At 43.5% G+C, this 23,328-nt stretch overlaps 1 protein-coding gene across 1 annotated transcript in view; it reads left to right on the forward strand.

Annotated features, from left to right (window-relative positions):
• Nucleotides 1-20,467, forward strand: part of Bpgm (bisphosphoglycerate mutase) — a 29,344-nt gene extending 8,877 nt beyond the window's left edge. The window contains exons 2-3 of the mRNA XM_028768421.1: nt 2,617-3,277; nt 19,626-20,467. Coding sequence (XP_028624254.1) covers nt 2,677-3,277; nt 19,626-19,804 — 780 coding nt within the window. The 5' untranslated portion in view covers nt 2,617-2,676 and the 3' untranslated portion in view covers nt 19,805-20,467. The remainder of the gene's footprint in view (nt 1-2,616; nt 3,278-19,625) is intronic.
• The last annotated feature ends 2,861 nt before the right edge of the window (nt 20,468-23,328 follow it).

Genomic DNA, 23,328 nt, shown 5'->3' on the forward strand with positions numbered 1-23,328 from the left:
GGTAGGTGTCTGAGTGCTGGAGCTTGGTGGTAGGTGTCTGAGTGCTGAAGCTTGGTGGTAGGTGTCTTGAGTGCTGAAGCTTGGTGGTCGGTGTCTGAGTACTGCTAATGCCATCGATACTGTTTGGTTCCCTTGATATAATTTGTAATCCAAGACTGATTGAGAAGTGGTTTTGCTTATAGAATTTGTCCCCATGCCTGTCTTCCTTTCTTTTTCATTGATGTGATAAAATACTCAGATAAAAGCAAATTGAAGGAACAAAAGTTTATTTATCTCACAATTCCAAGTTACAGTTCATCACTTGAAGCAAATCAAGGCAGCAGGGGTGTGAAGCAGCGGTCACGTTCCCTCCACAGTCAAGAGCAGAGAGCAGTGATGGAGGCATTCGAACCAGTGTTCTCTCTCCATCTTCTTATAGTCCTGTGTCTCAGGCAGGGAGTGCCCCCACCCACAGTGGCTGAGTCTTCCTGACCCCAGTTCCACAGTCACGATCACCCCACAGGCATGCTCAGAGGCCTGTCTCGTAAGCAACTCTAAATGTCAAGTTGACAGCTAACACTAGGATGATGCTGGTCTTCATTTGAAGGAAAATTCCTTCACTCAACTGTGTAGCCTGAAGGCTTCTTACTTGGCACGCCAAATTAAAGGCTGAAGTAGAGGAACAGTGGATAGCATGCTTCTCATTTCTTACCCACAAAACAAAACACATGATTTGCAAGATTGGATATGGTTTTCAATAGGCTTAAAGCATCTATTACTTGGCTGGTAGAGACTTTTGAAAGCAGGATCATAAAGATACCTTTCTTGGGGCTGGAGAGATGGTTCAGCAATTAAGAGCACTGGCTGCTCTTCCAGAGGACCTGGTTTCTATTCTTAGCACTTACATGGTGGCTAGCAACCGTCTGTAGCTCTAGGGATCTGTCACCTTCTGGCCTTTACTGGTACCAGCCAGAGACATACACACCATACACATGAAAAAGGTCTAATTGTGTACCACACAAATCCACATGAATTTATTGGTTGATCTTTCCCAGGTGAAGCTGGAGCTTTATCAGTGTGATTATCCTCTGGGCATAGTCACCGGGCATAGTGATGCCCAGATGAGTTTCATCCCCTTCTCTCTTTGCCACCTCAGTGTCCCCTAAGGCCGAGAGAACAGGCATTGTGCTGTCACCCTGCAATTGCCCAGCCTGGGGAGGTGTTTCTTCCCAAGCCTTGGTTCTTCTAGGCCCTGGGTGCATCTCTGTTTCATATGCACCAAAACACCAAACCTGTTGCTCAGCAAGAAAGAGAGTTAGTTCTAATTCTGGTAGCCTTTCAGCTGCTTACAAACCACTTCAGTCACCAGTACTTATTCCTGAAGCCTTATTTTATCAGAGTGTTTCCCCTTCAGAATCTCTAGGAATTCTTAAAGAAGAGTAGAATCAAGGTAGAGTCCACTGAACTCTGTCACTGGTTGTTATATAACTGTGGGTGAATCACAGCTTAAGCAGGACAGAACATCTCCAGTTACTGGAAGTTGCCAAGAATGGCAGAAGCCAGGCTGGCCCTGGTGTTCACATAATCTTTGCTCCCCAGTGTGGAAAAAAACACTGGGGTGGAGATGGAAAGTGCCAGCTGAGCAACGTGTGTCAGTGGTGAAGCACTCTTTAGAGTCTGCAGCTGGCTCTCCGGGATCTCCGGGGACAGAGTAGGCAGCAGTTCAGGACTTGCTTTGGGGTTGCTTGTCCACCTTTATGAGAGTCTCCTCACAGCATGTGGCTGATGTGAGTAGAATTTCTGCAGGATGGGGAGGAGGAGGAGGAGGAGGCAAGGCCGCCTTATCAGTGTGGCTCCCTGCACTCGCCAGGACCTGTATCTGTTAATCTGTTCCTGCAGGCAGCACCTCTCAGCTGCTTACACTTGATAGCTTGTTTTGCACCCGGATTTATTCCTGCCAACAACAGGTGAAAAATTGCTTCAGTGACTACTTCATTTGGTCTTGTTTAGGGCACTTTATAGCGTTTATAACTTTATCTGAATGCTGAACTATTCTTTATGTGTAGGGTATGAGTGTCTTCCCATACCCTAGATCTGTAAGCCCGTAGCATCAGAGAGCTGGTTGCCACCTGTCAGAAAGATGTATGACATAGATAAAGTACTCCATTGAGTTAACATGTTTTAATGAGGTAAGGCTGGAAAGACACCTAAAACCCCAAGAGGGAAGGATGCTTTCAGTGTAGAGTCAGCTGCTGGGAGCTGGGCGTTCCCAGCTACTAGTCATTCTTTTCGAGATCTCTAACTCATTCCGTTTTGTCCTCTCCTTAATAAGCATAAACTGCCTACTTGTTGGGTAGAAACACACCATTAGAATGGAACGTTGTCATTTTACATCATACAATTAACACGCTATCTAGCCATCAGAAAATTTACGTCAATGAGGTTGTCTGTAATTATCTGAAGAGTGTTCCTGTATGTGTCAAAGTGTATGATCACCAGTTCTGTTTGAGGTCAAAACCGTTCAAAGGAATTTCAGTTTATCTTAGAAACTGGCTGTTGTATAATTAATTGTTTTCTATTACTGGGTCGTCATTTGAGGAAGGAGTATAATATATATTTTTTGTCTTCGTTTTCTAGATATACTGCTGTTCTTGAACATCATCCCATTGAGAACCTCAGGGCAGTTCAGCCACCAGCATGTCCAAGCACAAACTTATTATACTAAGACATGGAGAGGGTCAGTGGAATAAAGAGAACCGGTTCTGTAGCTGGGTGGACCAAAAACTTAACAGCGACGGACTGGAGGAGGCTCGGAACTGTGGGAGGCAGCTCAAAGCTCTCAACTTCGAATTTGATCTTGTCTTCACATCCATCCTGAACAGGTCCATTCACACAGCCTGGCTGATCCTGGAAGAGCTGGGGCAGGAGTGGGTTCCTGTAGAGAGCTCTTGGCGTCTGAATGAGCGTCACTATGGAGCCTTGATTGGTCTCAACAGGGAGAAAATGGCTTTGAATCATGGTGAAGAGCAGGTAAGGCTCTGGAGGAGAAGCTACAACGTGACCCCACCTCCTATTGAGGAGTCTCACCCTTACTTCCACGAGATCTACACTGACCGGAGGTACAAAGTGTGCGATGTGCCCTTGGATCAACTGCCACGTTCAGAAAGCTTGAAGGATGTTCTGGAAAGACTTCTTCCCTACTGGAAGGAAAGGATTGCTCCAGAAATATTAAAGGGCAAATGTGTTCTGATATCCGCTCATGGGAATAGCAGTAGAGCCCTCCTGAAACATCTAGAAGGTACTGGTTTTCTGTTGTACTTGCTAAGTGTTGTGGTTGGGTCTTACTCTAGAAATGGAGCTTCAGTGTGCTACCCTCCAGCACTTCTCTCCTCCTGTCCCTTGTCATTTCATATTTAAGAAGCCATTGTTCTAAAAACCAAAACTCCTGTAGTTCTTGGTGCTCATTGTGGCTGAAGCAGAGGTTTTCAGACAGCACTGTGCCTCACTCGGACGGGGAGTTGAGTGTGACAGTGTGGTGGGGTTTTGGAGTTTCAGAGTCAGAGGGTACAGTTAGGACCTTGCATTTCAGAGCAGTTAGGGTTATAACTGCTGCTCTGGGGCTCTGCACTTGAGAGAGCTCTGCTCTGCAGAGTTGCTTGCCATCCGCTATAACGAGAAGAGGCGAAGGAAGCAATTTTACAAGTTTATTTGAGCCTTTTAAGAAAATTATCTAGAGTCCACTTTCGTCTATTTTCTTCCCGTGTCAAACCATTGTGGCTGTGTTTTCAGACATGGATTTCCTGAGCAATTCTTTAGTTCTAGCTTTCCAGACCAGGCTTAGTCACTGCTTATGAGAATGTTAGAGGGGAGGAAAATCAACAACACGCGCCTTATTTCCGTGTCTCTGCTAAAGTCTCGGAGGAGACCAGGAGCCTCCGTTTAGTTCAGTCACCTGATGTTGTGTTCTAAAACAAGGGCTCTGGGCTCACCGTTCTGGGGTGCTAGTGACTGAGGGTGACGGTCCTCCCTCCTGCTCTCCCTTCACTCACCCCCATGGCTTTTCCTTTCACTGTTGTGCCACCATGTCTCCCACAGAATCAGAAGGGCTGAAGCTCTGTGAGATAAGTGGAGATGTGGCTACCACAGATGGATGTGGTCTCTGCGAGATGCCACTGTGGACATTTTACCACAGGGCTAGCTTGCCCGAATTGTTATGGCGTTATCTAGACCGGATTGATTACTTGGTGATCACTCAGATACTGGCATCCATTAGTCATGCAGAGATCCAGAATCTACACATAGCTATTGCTGAATTTATCGGATAACATGGTGGTTATCCTTTTGTGTCTGTATATAACTCATTTATTCAAGTATATATAAGATTCTCTTCTCAATTGTTCAGGAAAATCAAAATATGATTAAATTACATGTAACTGTATCATTAAAGGACTATAATTATCTATCATCTAAAAGAGTTGAAGATCCTGTTAGAAAAACAAATTGAGATTTAAAATTTCAGTGTTTCTGACAGAATTTATATTCTACGCAACCCCTTTTACAGAGATGGAATTTATATCATGTTGTGGCCGGGCTCCCTTCCCCAAAGAAAATATCACTCTCCTTCAGAGAGTTCTTTTTTCCCTTACTTAGTTGAGTGAGCCCTAATAAAAAAGAAGTAGTTTCCTGCTGTTTAGTACCATTTACTCCTCACCTGTCTACAAGGCGACACCTCTTTAAGATGGTTCTGCAGCCCCAGATGCCTCCCCCACCTCCCACCCCCAGCAGCACATTGATGATTTACCATTTGTGAATGGTCTTTGTAAGGGAGCTAGGAAAAGGTCTTCCCATTGGTGGTGAAAGAGGCAATCACCGTGGTAGAGGTGAAGGAAAATGTCTGTTGGACGTGAAGTTGGACATTTAAAAAAAATGTATATATGCCAGGTGATTGGTAGTGTGTGACCTTGAACCCAGCACTTGGGAGGCAGAGGCAGGCCCACCTGGTCTACAGAGCAAGTTCCAGGACAACTAGGGGCTATACAGAGAAACCCTGTCTCAAAAACAAACAAAAACAAAAAAGCAAAATGACAACAAAAACAAAACAAAACAAAACAAAAAACTTGTCTACAGTTAAGGGAAATTTTAATGTATTAATAATTTATTGTAAAAAAATTATCCAATCAAGCAGTGCTTTTGAAAAGAATGTGCAGCTTCCTAAAGAGGTCCTGGGTAGTCCAGTCAAGACCCACCTGCCCCACGCCCACACTCGTACTTGTGTTAGTGCCCTAGTGTGGCTGTGAAATGCCCAGAACAGGACACCTAAAACAACAGAAATTCACTTTATGAGTCTAGAAGTCATAACTTGGAGGGGATAGGCAGGGCTATCCTTACGTCCAGCTTTGTAACTCTAGGTGCTGGTGTTGCTGGCAGTCTTTGCTATTTCCTGGGCTTGTAGACCACCATTCCTGACTTCTTCCCATGTAACCTGTGGGGTTAGGGGGTTCTTGACCAAATTTCTTCATGTTGTAGAGACATTCATACATACTACTGAGATGGGGTCTGCCCACGACCTCATTTTAACTTGATTATTTCTTTTAAAGACTTGATTTCCAACTAAGGCCACATTCTGAGGTCCTAGAGGTTGAAACTTCAATCTCAATCTCTCTCTCTCTCTCTCTCTCTCTCTCTCTCTCTCTCTCTCTCTCTCTCTCTCTCTCCCTCCCTCCCTCCCTCCCTCCCTCTTTTCCTCTCTCTCCTCCCCTCCCCCCGAACACAGTTCAATCAACACCCAAGAAAAATGAAAATTTCCACACTAAACACTACAACTTGTTTACAAACTTTAATAACAGCACATTCATAATAGCCAAAAAGTAGAACAACTCAAACGTCCAACTAATAAACGGACAAATTAAATATTTTCCAGCCACAGAGTAGCAGATTTCTCGGTGGTGAGCGGGAATGAAGTACTGGATGTGCTGGACTGGATGAATGCTGAGATCATTCCATTGTGGGAAAGTTAGACACAGAGGATTCTTTATAAAATGTCCGGAGTAGACGCTGGAGGGATGACTTGGCAGCTAAGAGTACTTCCTGCTCTTCCAGAGGACCCAAGCCATCTCCCAGCACCTCTGTAGCCTGTAATTCCAGTTCTAAGGGATCGAATACCTCTTTTGGCTTCTGAGGGCACTCACACATGTGTGTCATATACTCATGCAGCTACACATGCATACACATAAATAAAAATGGATCTTTTAAAAAATGTCCAGAATAGGACAGTGAAATTAAAAATAAAAAGGCTTATCATAATGAGGAAAGGTTATCATAATGCAGAATGGCTTAGGGCAAGCATATGAAAGCAATAAGAACACAGATACACATAGATAGTCTAAAATCAGAAAGGCAAAAACTGAGACAGCAAAGGGTTTCCAGGGCTTTCTCAGAAAGGAGCAAGCTTTAGGCCATAGACTGCTTCCTGAGCGTCAGCCATATTGGATTCAGTGAGCTTTCAGAGGCTAACACAATTGAAATAATCTTGTTATGACTTCAGTCCTTATCACTGTAGACAACTTTGGAAAGTGGTTTTATTTCGTGATTCTGATCTAAGGCCGTGGAGTCGGAATGGGAAGACAGACATAGGAAGTATGGGCTCATGAGAAAGGCAAAGGGTAGAAGACGTCTGCAGTCTGCAGGGCAAGAGAGGCAGGGATAAAGAAGCAAGAGCATAGACACAGCAGGTCTGGTGCAAGGGAGAGGGAGATTTCCCGTTAGGGGGAATGTGCAGAAGCCAGAAGATGCAGGAGGACATCAGTCCGTAACCCAGGCAACAGCGTAGTGGATACACTGATTGACCCTGGCCCCTCCTTTGAGATTTTTTACCCCCCTTTTTGGCCTGGAGTAGCCCCTATTGGAACCACTGTTCAAGTTCATGGAGTTCTTTGATGTCACCAGGCCTTCCGGTTGTGGACTGCCTAACGTGAAGAAATTATTTCATGTATGTGAAATAGGCTGGGTTTATTTCATAAAGTAGCTATCTGTTGTTTTGGGAGTACTCCAAAACACTTGTCCCCACTCGTTTTCGCCTCCATATTGAAATTAAAGTCCAAGTGTGCACAGCTTCTTAAGTGCCAGTCAGAAACCCACATGCACTTGAGTCCTGACATAGGACGCTGTAACAAGGTGAGGCTGCGGAAAGTCTGGGAACACTACAAGGTTTCTGAGTGCACAACAGTAACAGAATTAATTCCGATCCAAATGCATAATGACTGGGGTGTAGCGTTTACATGGCTTCACTGCAGCCTTGGCTCTGAGCACACGAGGAAGAATTAAGCATAGCTATCTTCCCAGGATCTGAAGAAGTGGTGCCCTGAAGGGTAGATAGTGTTTCTTCTCTATCATCTCTGTTAATTTGATGAGATTTCAGCATTTTAAAATTTGCTAAGACATTCACTCACCAACATAGGAAACCAGCCTTAGGCCTGTCGTCTTGTGTGTGGGATCTTCAGAAGGTTACGTTTATAGGATTTTGTGAGCTATTGGATAAAATATTTCATTGACTCTAGAAGCTACCTTTTCTCTAAAAAGTTGAATGACTCTCCTCTACTTGGGGGAGGGGGAGCATCTCAACTCTCTCATAGGAATCAAAGCTTACAATGTGTGTTTATTGTGAAAATTTACCTCCTTGCCATTTTACATTCTGTACTTGTCTGCCCAACAAGATCCATTTCCGATGTCTACTAATTATCTTGATGTATTTACTATCACCTTTTACTTCTAGAGTTACCACAGATCAGCCAATAAATTACGAAGTCACTTTACTGTATGGATGCTTCCTTTAGACTTAATGACTAACCAGAATTCGTTAGAATTCACAGTCTTTGAAAAGGATTCTTCTTGTAAACACAAAAGTTGCCAAACTTATATTGTTTTTTTTTTTTAAAAAAAAAGGTAAAAGCGTTTGTTGTAGATACATTTGATTCCAACCCATGCTTTCTATAGGAATAAATATGTATATAAAAATTTCTCCTATAAAATAGGGGCTTTTAAAGAACTGGGGAACTTTCCCTGTGTTGTCCTTAAACCTCTTGACAAGCAGAAAGCATGTTACCAATTATAAAGCTACTTTCTTAACTGTTTGAGAACTAACTCAGAGATGGGAATAATGGTGACTACAGTTAAGTAAGTAATTATAACATTGTTCTTTATTATACTCAGAGCATTCCCCCATCCTCTGGCCTACAGGGTCAGAATCTGTGTCCTTCAGCCATGCAAGCGTTGATTTTAGGATGCTGTTTTTTTCTTTTCGAGTATTTGGTTCTGTGGCATTACTGCAATCAGATCCTGGCTTTTCTTAGAAGACAGGACCCAGTGTAGTATTAAAAACCCAGGAAGGCCTTGGATGGCTTGGCCATGAGGACCACAGACTTCAGTCAGAATTGTCGGCTCTTCCCCAAATCCAGTTTACTCAGCTTCTAAACAGGACTGCAAGCAGGAATTTTTCATTTTAATTTTTTTTTCTTGAAAAATAGCTCTTTCCTTGTTTATTCTTTATTCAGGACATTATAGTGTAAGCCTCAGGGTCAAGAGCATTCCTAGCAGGTAAATCGTTTTTTTAAAGAGGTAATTTAATATGAGGAAATGAGTCTTTAATTATTACTGCCACTGTAACACTGTGGCCTGTGAATGGCACTCCCCAGCACAGCTGTACAAAGAGGCCTTTTTGTGGTGCTCCTGCTTCCTGCCAAGCATAGTCCTAGACATTTTACATAGATATCTTGTTTCATGTAGAAACCTGAGTGTGACTTTTAGCTCTCTGGAAAGCAGTAGCTCAGTATTGGGTTTTACTCTGTTGTTTGCTGTCTCCTTATCCTATTTCTTTATTTTGTGGGATCAGTCACCGATCAGGAAGCTCACTGAGCTGCTTTAATTAAAACAAGCAATTCCACCTGAGTATCCATCCCATGTGCAGTCACCAAAGGTAGATGCTGATGTGGAAGTCAGGAAGTGCATGCTGATAAGAGCATGATATGGATGTCTCCTCAGAGGTCTTCAAGAGTCTGACATATTCAGAGGCAGATGCTCACAACTAGCCATTGAACTGACCATGGGTTTCTCAATAGAGGAGTTAGAGTGAAGACTGAAGGAGCTGAAAGGGTTTGTGGCACCATGAGGAGAGCAACAATACCAACCAACCACAGCTCCCAGGGTCTAAACCACCATCCTGGGAGCACTTAGGGAGGGATCCAGGGCTTCAGCTGAATACATAAGAGTGGAGGGCCCTGCTGGGCATAGGTGGAAGAAGAGAACCTTGACCTCATGAAGGCTGGACGCCCCAGGGGGAGGTGGGGAGGTGGGAGTGGGGGGTAGATAGAGGTTACATCCACAGAGAAGGAGGAGGGGTGAGGGGATAGGGTGTTCCTGGGTGGGTGGGGGATGGGGTAAGGGGACAACATATGAAATGTAAATAAAACATCCAATAAAAAAATTAAAAAAAAAAAAACAAGCAAGCTTTTCATACCCCCATGCTATGAGTGAATCTGTTACATCATGCGAGGGGAAGAAACCTTGGCCAGGAATGCTGTGTACCACCTCAGCCCATCCATGTGGCATGTGGAAGGGAACCAAGCTATGAGGATCAAGCAGAGATGAGTGGCAAAGGCAGCTGGAGGGCTGCAAGGAGACTCCGGGACAGGGGATCCCAGCCTCTTGGGTATTGTCACTGCAGGTGCTTATACATTTATAGGCAAAACTTAGCAGAGCTGGATGGCAGATGCTTTAGAGTTAATGTAGTGAAAATGGTGCCTCAGAAAAGTCCTTCATTCAGTATAGTCAGTCAGTGAAGTGCCTTTAATTGAGTAATTGTTTGTGTTCCACAGAGTGATCTTCTGAGTATGATTCAATCCTAGACCCAGGACCCCTAATTTGCCACTATATTCTGTAGCCTTATGCTTTCATCTGCTCTTCCCACATACACACACACACACACACACACACACACACACACACACACACGTACATGCTTCTATCATCATTTTGTCGAGAACCTCTTGGAGTCAATGTGTGTGAGCAATACAGTTGAAGACAATGTTACTGTTTGGAAGTTAGCTAACATTCTTACCCAAGGATCACCACTTCAGGAGCTTTGTGGCAACATCTATGACAGGTTCCCTGGCTGATGAGCCTGGCCTATGCCCTGCCAAGGAACTTATTTATATAGTATCTTGACTTGTAAATTGTACACAATCTTGAGATTGCTTTACTTCAGATCTGAGAATGCTTAATATTCTCAGAAGACAAACAAAGCATGGGGTGTGATGGGGTACACCTGGGAATACTTCACTGGGTTTTGGAACCATAAATAGTTATCTACGCTTTAGTCAGTAAGTCTAGGTTAAAGCAGATCTCACCCTTGACAGGCTCAGATATGCTTCTCACAAAGCTTCAAGAGAACTTTCAGTGCCAAAAGGAGAGAGCTAAAAGCAACCTGTCCTGCACGGTTCCAGACAGGCATGTGTTTCTTTTTTCTTGTGGTTGGCATGGTCACTTCCTGTTTGTTTCCGGCTTGTCCACACTGAAGGAAAAGCTGAGTGCCTGCCTGAGTGTTGGATGTGGTCTGCACCTTGCCAGAGGAAGGAGATTGTTTAGTCTGGGTTTCAGCACAGGATTAGGCAGCTGCAAGACCGGGATAAGAAAGAGTGGCGGCAAGAAATCTGTGTGAGACCTGGACTCTGTCCCTGGAGAAGTGTGTGCAACTGCACACACAGCAAGGCAGAGACAAGGTGACGTGAAAGGAGAGAAACGGGAGGAAAGGTCAGCTAGAGCTAGCTGCCGATGGCGGCTGAGGTGTTTGTCACCTTTGGCATTTAGTGTGATATTTTCAGAATCATGAGTTCAAGCCCTCTTTCCTGGGAGACCATAATTGCTTCGTGGTAGAGCCGAGCGTTCTTTTATGGAAACTTACAAAATCTATAATAGCCTTTATCTATAAATACCAGAAGATGTTAACTATAATTTAACTGAATAAATTAAATTATAATTATTTGAATATGTTATTTAAATTATAAATTACTGAAGTGGATAAATTTGGTTAAATTATGGTTAATTAAAAGTTAACTAAAATTGAAAGGTAAATACATTTCTCTCTCATTTTATTTTAAATGAGTGGCTGTTACTCTGCCATCGGGTTACAGTATTTAATACCCCGTTTTTTCTTTGGTTCCCCCAGGCTATCTTTTAATTGTATGTATGCAAAACTAAAATTTTAAAGGCCTTAAATTAAATTAAATTACTTGTATGGTCACCTGCAATATACAGTCTCTTCTTTTAGCCCTTACCAATAATAGAAGAATAGAAAGTTCTTGTCTCATAAGTTCAGTGGGGACAAAGAGGGGTGGGCGGGGCCTCAGAGTTGACTGTCACCAGGTTGACTGCAGCTGGGTTTTGGTTTTGGTTTTGTTTTGCTTTTGTCTTTAATCCCAAAATATGGGCTTTCCTTTTGTCCTGTAACAAATCCTTCTGTGTCCCTGAATGCTTCTTTTCCCATTTCCTGCTGTTAAAAGATTTGTAGTCAGTTTAGACAAAAGCCAAAGAACACACAGAACACATTTAATGTGTGCTGTTTGCTTGATTAGCACTATATATAAACAACTTTTTGTTCTAGGCTAAGAACTGTTTAAATGCACCTCCCCGCCCCCCAGTCCTCACTCACCCCTTTTCTTGTTCAGTTCATAATGAGAAAAGTCTTTAATCAAGGCCTCAACAATAAAGACTAGACTTGAATGCCAAGAAAGTTAGAATTCATTCAGTTCAACTGTATGCCCAGGAGTCTGTGATTCAAGTCCTGCTTTCGGCACAGCGGCTACAGTACACGTGAATGAGTGAGAAACAAGGTCCTGCCTACTGTGGACCTTATGAGCCCCTTCTAATCTTTCAGAAATGTCACCAAAAATGCACATCTGACAAGACCTTCCTTGAAATGCTCTCATGCAAAAGCTTTTTGCTGTGGAATCTTTAACCTTTATTCCTTATAACCCACAATCACATGTAAAAAGTGCACTCTTGGTAAATCCAGTTGTGAAATACCTAATGTATTTGGCGGACCATATATTTCCATATTTCTGCCACCTGGCAAGCAATCCCCCGAAAGCGCTGCTCACAGACCCACAGACACTGATTATATTCTTGTAAGAATGGTAAGGCACTGCCTGAAGAGCCAGTCACAGAGCTGAGTTCTCATTCTCAAAGAACTCAAAATCCTGGCAGAAGCAAGGATTTGTTCAAGCGCTTCTCCCAGAAGGCGTTGAGTGGGGCATTGTGGTTGAAGTACAGTGTCCCATGTTCTAGTTTGTTACCGTGACTTAGAGGGGGTGTTTGCAGGTACAAATTGGCTTTCTGAAGGGACTCCTGCACATAGAAAATAAGTTACTTAAGTTTCCCATTTTGAGTACAGATTTACTCGCTTTGTTTTCTCCTAAACATTAATTATTTCTTATTTGAAATGCTTCCATCATTTCCAGTAGTTGCAGTGAATTCTGAGCAGCTCCTGCACAGAGACTCACGAATTAAAGATAGTCTAGGTATTATGGTGTCTGCCTATGGTAGTCTTGGTCCTCCAGAGGCTGGAGTAGAAAATCTCCAGTTCAGGGCAAGCCCGTGCCACGGTTAAATGCTGAAAACACCAGGTATATAATGAAGAGATGGCTTCAGAGGGACCATGATGGAAAGAAGGTAGAGAGAGAGTAGGAACCTGGTGCCGTTTCCAAGAAAGCATCCCTGGACTCTGTTAAATATGAACTAAAGGCTAGGGTGGTGCTTTGCTGGAGTCTGTGAAGCCTTGCCGTTCAGTCCCCAGCACTGCATAAAAGTGGGTGTGGTGGTACAGGTGTCCTCATAGCACTTGGTGGTGGAAAGAGGAGAATAAGAAATTCTGAATCATCCTCAGCTACAAAGTTAAGGTCAGCCTGGGCTACATGAGACCTTGTGATAAGAAGAGGAAGAGGAGGAGGAGGAGGAGGAGGAGGAGGAAGGGGAAGAAGAAGAGAAAAGAAAAAGAAAAAAATCAAAAGCTGAACTAGTTACCAGTCGAGTCTGATACCTGACTATAGATTTTAGCTTCTGTTTGATGTCTCAGTGGATGCCTTTTTAAGAGTATAATGCATGGCATCTTCTGTGCTGGTCCAGTTTGGTTTTCTAGCAGTGAAGCTGCATCTTTCTAACTTAGGGAGTTCTGTTTATTTAGCTTTCCTAGGCTGAAGCATTCAGTATATGCCAAATTTTAGTAACAAGTAATGGCTTCCCTGTGGTTTTCTTAAATTTGCTATTTTAAAATGTCAGCTGCTTAGGTCTCATTGACTGATTAGTAACCAGTCTAAGTATTTTAAGAATTTGTAAGTAATTAGTTTACTCTGTGAATAGCTTGAGGCATTATTAAAATAGAATGTTAACTTCATTGGAAACATTTTGTTCTTTTTTATTTTTATTTTTCAAAGGCTCTCTTTTTGTTAGTGGCATGCTATAGTCTGGAGGCCTTTGTTTAATGGACTCACACAAGGATGAGTCATTAAATAAAAGCAAGCCTTGGGCAAGGACTTGGCCTGCTGCCTCCTGTTGCATGTAAGTCAAACCATTGAGTCCCATGTGGTGTGCTTCAGCCTCCTGATGCAAACCTAGAACTTGTTTCTTAGATCACACAGGTGACCTCTAGACCTGGCCAATCTGCTCCCTGGGTTTAGCTGTTTTAAGCTCAGACAGACTTGAGACCACTGAGACTGATGTCCAGTTAGCACCCAGCCTTTCACCAGAGCTAAGCAAAAATCAAAACATTCTCTTTCACCTTCAGTGTTAGAAACAGCAGTAGGCAAGGCAAATGACCAGGGTCTAAGTACTGAGTGTAAGAACAGTTTGTGTTTAGAGCCTTCATAGCCTTGTGACTCGAATGGGCCTTTTGCATCTGCTTAGTATTTTTTAATACCTGCACTGAGCTAAAATCCACATGCAACTGCCCCTCAGAGTGGTGTTTAGTGTATAGTTAGTTGTCTTTAAGTAACTGTAGAGGGTGGTTCCAGACTTGCCAAAATCTGTAGGTCAGTGGCTTGTGTGAAACGGCATGATGTCTGTGTATAGCTTATGTACATTGTCCTATACTCCTCAGATTGTAACACCTCTCACTGTGTGAATCAGTGCTCTGCCCTAATGCTTAGGGAATGACAAGGGGGAAAGGTTTAGATTGGTGCAGATGCGTTTGTTTCCCAACAGTTTCCATTGGTGACTGATTGAATCTGCACGTGAGGGTCCAGCGGATGTGACTGACGTCCACAGTCATCCGTCCATGGACACAAAGTTTAGAAGGACGGGCTGGAGACAAGGTCGATCAAGGGATATTAAGTTACAGCTGTAGCAGTGAGAAGTTCTGCTGTGTTGTTGCAGAGTACGACAGGACAGCAGCTCAGTTATGTTCAGGATTGCTCAGAAATCCAGAAGAAAGGATTTTGAATGTTTTTATTATAAGAAATAATGATAATAAATTACGTAAGGTATGTTTAACTTGATTTAAACGTAGATAGATCCTTATAATTTTTCCACAAGGAAACTGCTTGTCCCCTGGCAATGTTTTCATCTCCCAGCCCTGGGCAGCTGTCAATCCACTCTGAGTCATTATGGGCTTGTCTGCTCTGAACATTTCCTGTGGATGGATTCACACAATACGTAGTCTTTTGTGACTGGTCTTTTAAAAACCATTTACTTATTGTTGGGAACTGAACCCAAGGCCTTGTGGATTTTATGCAAGCACTATTGAAAACTATATCCTTAGTGCCTTTTTTTTTCTTACTACAGTATTTTCCATTATTATTATTTCCAATTATTTCCATTATTATTGCATATATCAGTACTTCATCCCTGTTCAAGCTAATATTCCATCATCCTGTCCAGTCACATTCATCCGTTCGTTGGTTGACAGGCATTTCAGTTGCTTTGATATTTTGGCTTTTAGCAGTAATGCTGCTGTGGAGATTTTGATATGAACATAACTTTTGATATGGACATATGTTATGTTTCTCTTAGGCATAGGCCTGAGGTATTTTCAGACTGTTGTCCCAAGAAGCTATAGCCTTCTGACCTCCTGATTTCATTCTGTATTATAGTTAAAATTCTCTGAATCCTTGATAATGTTTGTCGACAATCTGACTTTTTACAGTGGTCATTTCAGTGACACAAACGGGTGTCTCCTTGTGGGTTGGAACTGCATCTCTGGAAAGACCAAGGTTGCTGGCCATCCTCTCCAGTGCTTTCGGGTGGTTTATCATTGGAGAAAGGTCTGCTCAGATCTTCTGCCTGTTATTTCACTTTGTCACTCATCTTTTTATTTCTCCTTTGATCTTTCTCATGAAGATCTTATTTCTGAAAGTTATCTTCTTGATAGTGTTGAGAAATCTTGGGTCCTGGGTTTCAGTCCCAGCTCCCATGTGTACTGAGGGAGGCCAGAGGGGTTGGATCCCCTCAGGCTGGAGTTACAGGTGGTTATAAGCTGCCAAGTGAGTATTGGGAACTGAATTTGGAAGAGCAGTAAGTGTTCTTAACCACTGAGCCAGCTCCCCGGACAGTGTCTTAATTTTGAGGCATAGTGGTTCTTTATGTAGTCTTAATACATGTTCCTATGATTTTGTTAAAAAAAAATTTGCTCCTATCCTATTCTCTGAGGTGTCTTTTCATCTTCTTGATTGTGCCCTTTGAACCGACAATTTTATACACAGATTTCATTCTTCTCTTCTGTTGCTGTGCTTTCGTGTTGTCTAATTCAAGGTCAGGAGGATTTTACTCCTCCCTGTGTGTGTGTGTGTGTGTGTGTGTGTGTGTGTGTGTGTGTGTGTGTGTGTCCTGTCTAGAAGGTTACCCCTCTTGCACTTACTTGCCTTGGTACACTTGTTGGAAATTAATTGATTGAAAATGTGAAGGCTAATTTCACTGTCACGTCTTTCCTGCCGATCTGATGTTGGTCCTTACTGTGAGAGCCTTGTAGCATCTGCAAGGACTGCAGTCTCCTGAGTTCCAGAGCTTCATAGGAAGTTTTAAGAGCTGAAACTGGGAGTTCCTTTGCTTCCATAAGAGTGCTTTGGGTTCCCCTGTGAGGTTTGAGGTTGTATCAATTTTTATAAAAAGAGCTGAAGTCTTGTTAGGGATTGTGCTGGGTCTATACATTAACCTAGGAAAAATTGACATCTTTTAAGTGAGTGTAGGGTGGGTGTGTGTGTGTGTGTGTGTGTGTGTGTGTAAAAGCCAGAGGTAAGCTCGAGATATCTTTTGCCCTCCACCTTATTTTTCGATGCAGTGTCTCTCACTGAACTTGGACCCCAACAGTTGAGGTGGCCTGTCAGTGACTTTGGCGATCACCTTTTTCCAACCCTCCGAACACCGATATCACAGTCGAGTCCTGCCACCTGCAGCTTTTTCCCTGGGTGTTGGGGATTCAAGCTCAGGTTGTCTTTGAATAGAGATAATTCCAATCATATGCTCTTACACTGTCAGAGTTCTATTTTTTTTAGTTCGTTGGCTAAAATTCATTCTGGTTCTAATCCTACTGTGACTAGGATTGCGTGAGTAAGTTCACTTTCCTGTTGGGTGTCTGTGCAGATGGTGGAGCCGGAGGAGTGACCTAACTCGCTTACACTACGGTAGTCATTGCTCCGCGTTCATGTGTGGGGCCGGTGGTGGTGGTTTTGTCACCTGCAGATAGATAGTCCTACTTCTTTTCTAGTCTAGGTGGCTGTTACTTCGTTTTCTTATTTAGTGCTCTGGCTAAGTTTTCCAATGCAAGGGTGATTAGACGTGCGATGTGAATCTTCTTAAAGGTCCCGTGTTCTAGAACTTAGGTAAGGTCACTAGTTGCAGACCTTGTGTGCCTGTGAGACGCTGTTAGATATGCACACACTGTCCTGTGTCTCCTGACAGACTTTAGTCATGCACAGACCTTTTCACTAACTATCAACTTACAAATGGGTTTATCTAGAGGAAATATATATGGGTTAGATAAATCTGTAAATCCATCTTCTCAGTTCAGTGAGCAGTGTGCTGATTAGAAACGTAAAGCACGGCCCTTACCTTGCAGCTGAGCAGAAGCATTACTCAGTGACCCCATGATTCTCGCGCCTCTAAGGCAGGGATTGTCAACCTTCCTGATGCTGTCACCCCCCCTTGATACAGTTCCCCATGTTATGGTGACCTTCAACCATAAAATTATTTTCATTGCTGCTTCATAACTGTAATTTACGGTTGTGAATCCTAAGTATCAGATATGCAGGATATCAGATATGTGATCCCCAAAGGTCATGGTCATGACCCACAGATTGAGAACCACTCTTTGATTTTCTTGTCTATTAAGAATTAAATAGAGCGCCAGGTGGTGGTGGCGCATGCCTTTAATCCCAGCACTTGGGAGGCAGAGGCAGGCGGATTTCTGAGTTCGAGAGTTTGAGGCTAGCCTGGTCTACAGAGTGAGTTCCAGGACAGCCAGGGCTACACAGAGAAACCCTGTCTCAAAAAACCAAAAACCAAACCAAAACAAAAAAAAAAGAATTAAATAGAGCAATTTTGGTGCTGAAAGAGACTATCCTCCCTCCTTTTATAATAGAGTAGTTCAATGTAAGTAAAAGCCTACCAAGAGAATACTGTTGGTATGAAAGGCCTTCGGTTACTGGGGGGTTGGGCAAGTTGGGCTCCAGGACCTCCAGAGCTTCCCCTGGACTTGGAAGTGAGAGGCAGTGGATTTCAGTGGTCCTTTGGCTCTGATACACATGCTGTGGGGTCAGCTATCCTGCTTTCCTCCAGAGTAACCATGTGGCAGCGGCCTGGAAGCCAGCTAGCCCGCTTTCTCACTGATGGAATCAGAGGGCTCTTAGAATCTAAGGCCGTCATCTCTGCTGAGCAGCCAGTGCCTGTTCCGAGTGCCTTTGACCTTGCCATCTTCAGACTGTGGTGGCAATCTTGTGTGACGTAAGGGTTCTGTAGGGGTTCTTGCTGTGTGAGGTAAGGGTTCTGTAGGGCTCAGCAGTGAGTCGGCTATATTCTGTTTAAAATCTGTCAAGAAGAGGAGTCACAGATGAGAAAGGAAAAACATTCCCACATTCGTTCTTGTGTTGTTCTCAGCTAAGCTGTATCTTCTCCCCACAGCCCTTCCATACTGCAAGGTCAGAGAGAGAGAGAATATGAATGGGTGGATATGAATATCTGATTATGAACAAGTAACTGAGATACGGGAATGTCGGAGGCTCAGGAAGGCCCCTTCCCTAAAACTGCATGTTAAAGCTCTGGGGCAGTGTGCTGGGAAGAAACAGCTTTCCAAAGTTAGGAACCTCCCCACTGTTCTATAGCTGTGCACATGTGGGTAGCTTGTACATAGATGTCATTAGGTAGCTCTTCTGGGCCTAGACACAAAATTGGAGTAAAGAGCTACTCCATCAGTAAGGACCCAGGGCGGCGATTCCAAGATTCTTAGCTGGTACATGCAGTTCTGACTAGTGACTAATTAGAGTAGCAAGGCACATTTATAACTAACTGGTAATAATTTATTCTGCACCGCAAAATGAAGACGAGCCCTTGCCCCATGCTTGGAACTGCACCTAGCCTCTTGCCATTAGTGCAGAAGAGAGCCCAATGGTTTGCGTCTGCAAGTCTGGAAAGTTGTGGCATGTCTTACAGTAGACGATGTGAACACTTTTCAGTTAGTTGCCTTTTAATGTGCTGGCCTCTGACTCTCTTTTTCCCTGTGTTTTGAACTCAGATTTTGGTAGGTACAGGTACCCAGATTTGAATCCAGACCCTGCCATACTCTGTGTGCGATCTTAAGTTCTTCATGCCACACCTCATTACCTAGAGAAAGTGATAGCTTATCTCCCCATAGGGTGGTAATGTCGAATCCATGAGTTATTTGCACATAACATAGAAAGTGCTTAGAGAAGTACTGTCCTGTAGAGTGTTACCAGGATTTTAGATGTTTAAGTTTAAAGTAGTTGAAATAATAAAAATTTACAACTGCAGCCACTACTGCCACCCCTACTCCTGTACTCAAAGGTGGATTACCTGTAGTTGTCTTATATTAAAAAGTATTAAATGTGTCCTACCTCTCCACCCCCAACACACACATTCCTCTGGGGATGTTAAGGGCAGTTGGAGAAAGAGGTCTTGTTTATAGGCATCCTGTAAAGTCTTTTCCTGGTTCCCCTGGGCTGTGCTTCCTCCTATATGTAGTTGGTTTTCCAATACTTCTACTTCCAGGAAGTATATTCCAGTACTTCCCGGAAGTATTGGAAAACCAACCACATTCTATTCAAGTGACTTAGCTAGATTCAGTGCTTAATGAAAAGCCCTCATTTTAAGACTAGCTTTCAGAAGACAGATTTCTGTTTTCTTTTCTTCAGTTTGGATGAGAAACAGCCAGGGACAAGTTGCCTCAGAAGGAACATACAATTTCAAGACGTAGCACTCTGTCTAAGCTCTCTCTTCTGTTTCGTTCCTCAGTGTTCTGGAACTATAGGGTGGTCTCTTGGCGTGGTTTTGCGCTCATAGTTAACATGGGACAAGTTCGATGTACAGTCCGACAGTTAAACAGAACATCCTGCCAAGTTTGTCTAACACCTCGTTTCTTCTCTCCTGCCCAACAGGTATCTCAGACGAGGATATTATCAACATCACTCTACCCACTGGGGTTCCAATCCTGCTGGAGCTGGACGAGAACCTGCATGCTGTTAGGCCACACCAGTTCCTGGGCAACCAGGATGCCATCCAGGCTGCCATTCAGAAAGTGAATGATCAAGGGAAAGTGAAACAAGGCAAACAATAAAACGTGGCCAGGAACGAGCGCGGGGTGGCTTGCAGTGCGTTCTGTGTGGGCTTCTCTCCCTCCTCCGACTGGCCCACTTTCCCCAAGGCTAGGCTGTGTGGTAGAGTTCGTGTAGATAACTAGGTAATTTATCATGGCCCAGAGGTGACCTTTGGATGTCTGAAGCCTAAGTTAACTTTTCTGCTATTCCCATTTGAATTAACTTTGCAAAGTAGTAACTAGTGGGGTTTGACCAAGGTTGTTTTGTGTTTTGGAGACAGGAGAGTAACAAGTGGAGGTGAAATTGTTTATCATTTAACAAGTCATTACTGAGTCACCACTGACAGGCGCGATTCCAGTGAGGAGGTCACCGTTTGATTAAGTAATACTTCTCGAGAAGAGTGAAGACTACTAGGTAGCACTTGAGCAGTTTAGACCAGAGGCCCATGGAATGGCAGAGTCACAGATGGCAACTGAGCACCACAATAGCGCAAGGCCCTTTGATTTCTAGCCCAGTGCCATCCTCTCTGCCATCAGTAGAAATCAACTTCATTCAGTTAGAAGGACCAGGATGTACACAGCTGTAGCCGTTTATATTCTTCTATTTCATTGTTAGCTTTTGAACTTTAATCTTTGGGGATTTAACAGTTAGTTTAAAATAAAGCTTTGTGATTGCAAACTACACGTGCAAGGTGTCTCGGGTGTGTGATGAATTTTAGACAGGCCTCTGAGCCTGCCCTAGACCATGTTTCCTGTAACACTCCAAGGGTTACACTTAGTTCAGCACAGGCTACTCCTGAAGTGAAGGCTGGCTTGGGAGAAGTTGATCGTGGTGCATGTGATTTTATTCCCCTGAGCCATATAAGAGCTTTTCATGTACATTTTGTTCCTCAGCTAAGTACAAAGGATTATGGTCTGTATCCTAGTTTAGGTGAGCTGGGAACAGAAGTGACCTGTGTTTAGGTGCTATGTGACTGTCACCATTTCTTTAGGCTGTTTCCTAAAAAGTAAGAGCAGACATAGTACTTACTATAGATTTTAGCATTTTTCATGTTTCTCCAGGGGTAGATTAGTTTACTTGTAGCCATTTCAAAATAAAATGGGCCTTTGATGGAAACCAGTTTGAAATCCTTGTTGCTGCTTGGTATCCAGTTTGGTTTTGGTTTTTGATTCAGCATCGTTAGGGATTGGCAGAAAAGATGGCTGAAGAGATGAACAAAGCATTTGGAATCTTAGAGACTTCTCTAGGCGATTTTTGCTAGTACTTTCTGATATTTACAGATATATATGTGAGCAGAAGGGTTATTTATGGGGGGCAGGGAGTTACATAAACTTATTGTTAACAACTGTAGTGCCCCAGCCTCAGGACCAGCTAGTGAAGCAGTTCCCTTTGCCTTGGTAACATAGATCTGGGATTTCTGGAAGTGGGTCTGACCTGCATCCTAATCTCGGCCTCTTTCTGAAACTGGGACAGACATGAGCAATTTTTTCTTCTAAAGCAAAGGAAGACAGCCTCTCTATAAATGTCCCTGGAGTAAATCATGGTGGGTTCCCTGGGGCCAGCTTTGCTATGCTCAGTGTTGTAAGAGGAGGCAGAAGCCCAGCACCTTCAGTGTGTCGGGTGAGTCGAGCATCCCACGACACTGCAGATACGTCTTCTCAGAGGAGTGCTGTTCCAGAAAACGAATGTTTTTGCACTCAAAAGTAATGTTGCCATTGAGCTGACGACGACTCACGCTCGGATAGGATGCTTTCTGACGTGTTTTGACTTGGCAACGATGTGCAGGAAAATCAGTGTGGTCTGTCTCCAAGGTGACTCTTGCCTCCAGTCAGCAAGCCGTTTCTCATCTTGCCCACTCTTATGGAAATGTAGTGTCTTCCTGTTGGCTCCGTTGTTTATTCTAGCAGGTTTCAGATCAAGCATACACCTTCCCCACAGACACTTGGTGTTGTGCAGTTGTAGTTCTTTATTTCCTTAGCCCCGTCCTGACTCTGACAAAATGAACCGGAGGAAAGCAGCCTCACAAGACAGGAGACCTCTCATCCACGCTGTCCTTTTCAGCCATTTTTATTCTACGGCAGCACGTGAGAATCTTCACAAAGTTCAGTTCCCCATGGGAAAAAAACTTTCCTTCTCTCAGAATCACCCCGCCATTTCTTCAACAGGGCAGGTCCTGGTCCTATTTTCTGATTTTTATCTTTTGTATGATTGGCTCGTTACAAATTTTGGGCTCACTTATTTAATGTATTTGTTGCAATAAACTGCCCTGTCTCCCAGGAGATCTAAGTTGTGGCCACTGACTCCAAGGCAAGTCTGGAACATAAAAAAAAAAAAAAAAAGATGAGTTTAATTGTCCAATCTTTAATGGCAAATTATTTGACAGAATTAAAGGTTGAACTGAAGCTATAACTGATTCTATAACTGATAGCTGTGTTTATTCAGGAGTGCTATGGTTGAATGAAACTTAATCCCCACTTTCCAGTGTTGATGGTTTTTGCAGGTTGGGGCCATTAGGTAATTAGGATTAAATGAAGCCATGAGAGATGGGCCTGATGGTGGCGTTGATAGCTTTATCTTAAGAGAGAGGCCTGAGCTATTGTTGTGGCTCCAGTTTGCCATGCGTGATCTGCTAGGCCCTCCCCAGCTCCTAGCATCATGCTTTCTGTCTGTCTAGCCTCCAGAACCATGAGCTAAATTAGCCTCTCTTTCCAAGAAGTAAACATAGTAACAGAAATGAAGAAGACAAAGCCTGGTAGCTCTTTAATCTTTAAGACCTTAGAACCCTAAGTTGAACCCAACATGTGTTGTGTTACTTTGACAAGTCTATGTGTGTCTGTGTTTCTGTCTTGAGACAGGATCTCTCACTGGTTTGGAGCTTAAGAAGCATGGTAGGTTGGCTGCCCATTCCGTCCCCTCCCCAGAACTGGGATAACAAATGCGTACCGCCGTACCTGGCTTCTGTGGCTCCAACTCCTCACTTGTGGTATCTCCCAAGTTCCAAGCTTGACAAAGTTTTAAAAGCAGGCTAGAGAGCAGCACCGCTGCTGTGTACACACAATAAAACCACAACTCAATCTCTTATCTGAGTTACGGCTAACTGTGTATTGTAAATTGCAAATAACACTGAAAATCTTTTCATAGCAAAACATGTCGTATCCATGTAAGTAGAAAACATAAGTAGCATGAAGAGCTCTCACGTGGTGGTCACATTGCTCCCTCGACAACCTGTAGCCTCTACTCTGCTCCTTCTCATTCCATTCTTCTGTCCTCCATTGACCATGTTCAAACAAAACAAACAGCAAGGGTGATACACTTGAAAAAGACAAAGAGCTTGGTCTTTTCAGGTAAAGTGAAAGTTGCTAGTGCACGCTCCTTCCTGGTATGTGCTCCTTCCTGGTATGTGCTCCTTCCTGGTGCTCCTTCCTGGTGCTCTATAGAACCCCAAAGCAGCTCTGCCAGAGGATTGCAACTCAAGCTTTGACCTGTGTGTGGTCTGTATTATTTCTGGTTGCTGTTGACAGGCCTTTTTTGCCTGTTAGGTGTG

This window comes from Grammomys surdaster, unplaced genomic scaffold (assembly GCF_004785775.1).
Source record: "Grammomys surdaster isolate TR1022 unplaced genomic scaffold, NIH_TR_1.0 186, whole genome shotgun sequence".
Lineage (NCBI taxonomy): Eukaryota > Metazoa > Chordata > Mammalia > Rodentia > Muridae > Grammomys > Grammomys surdaster.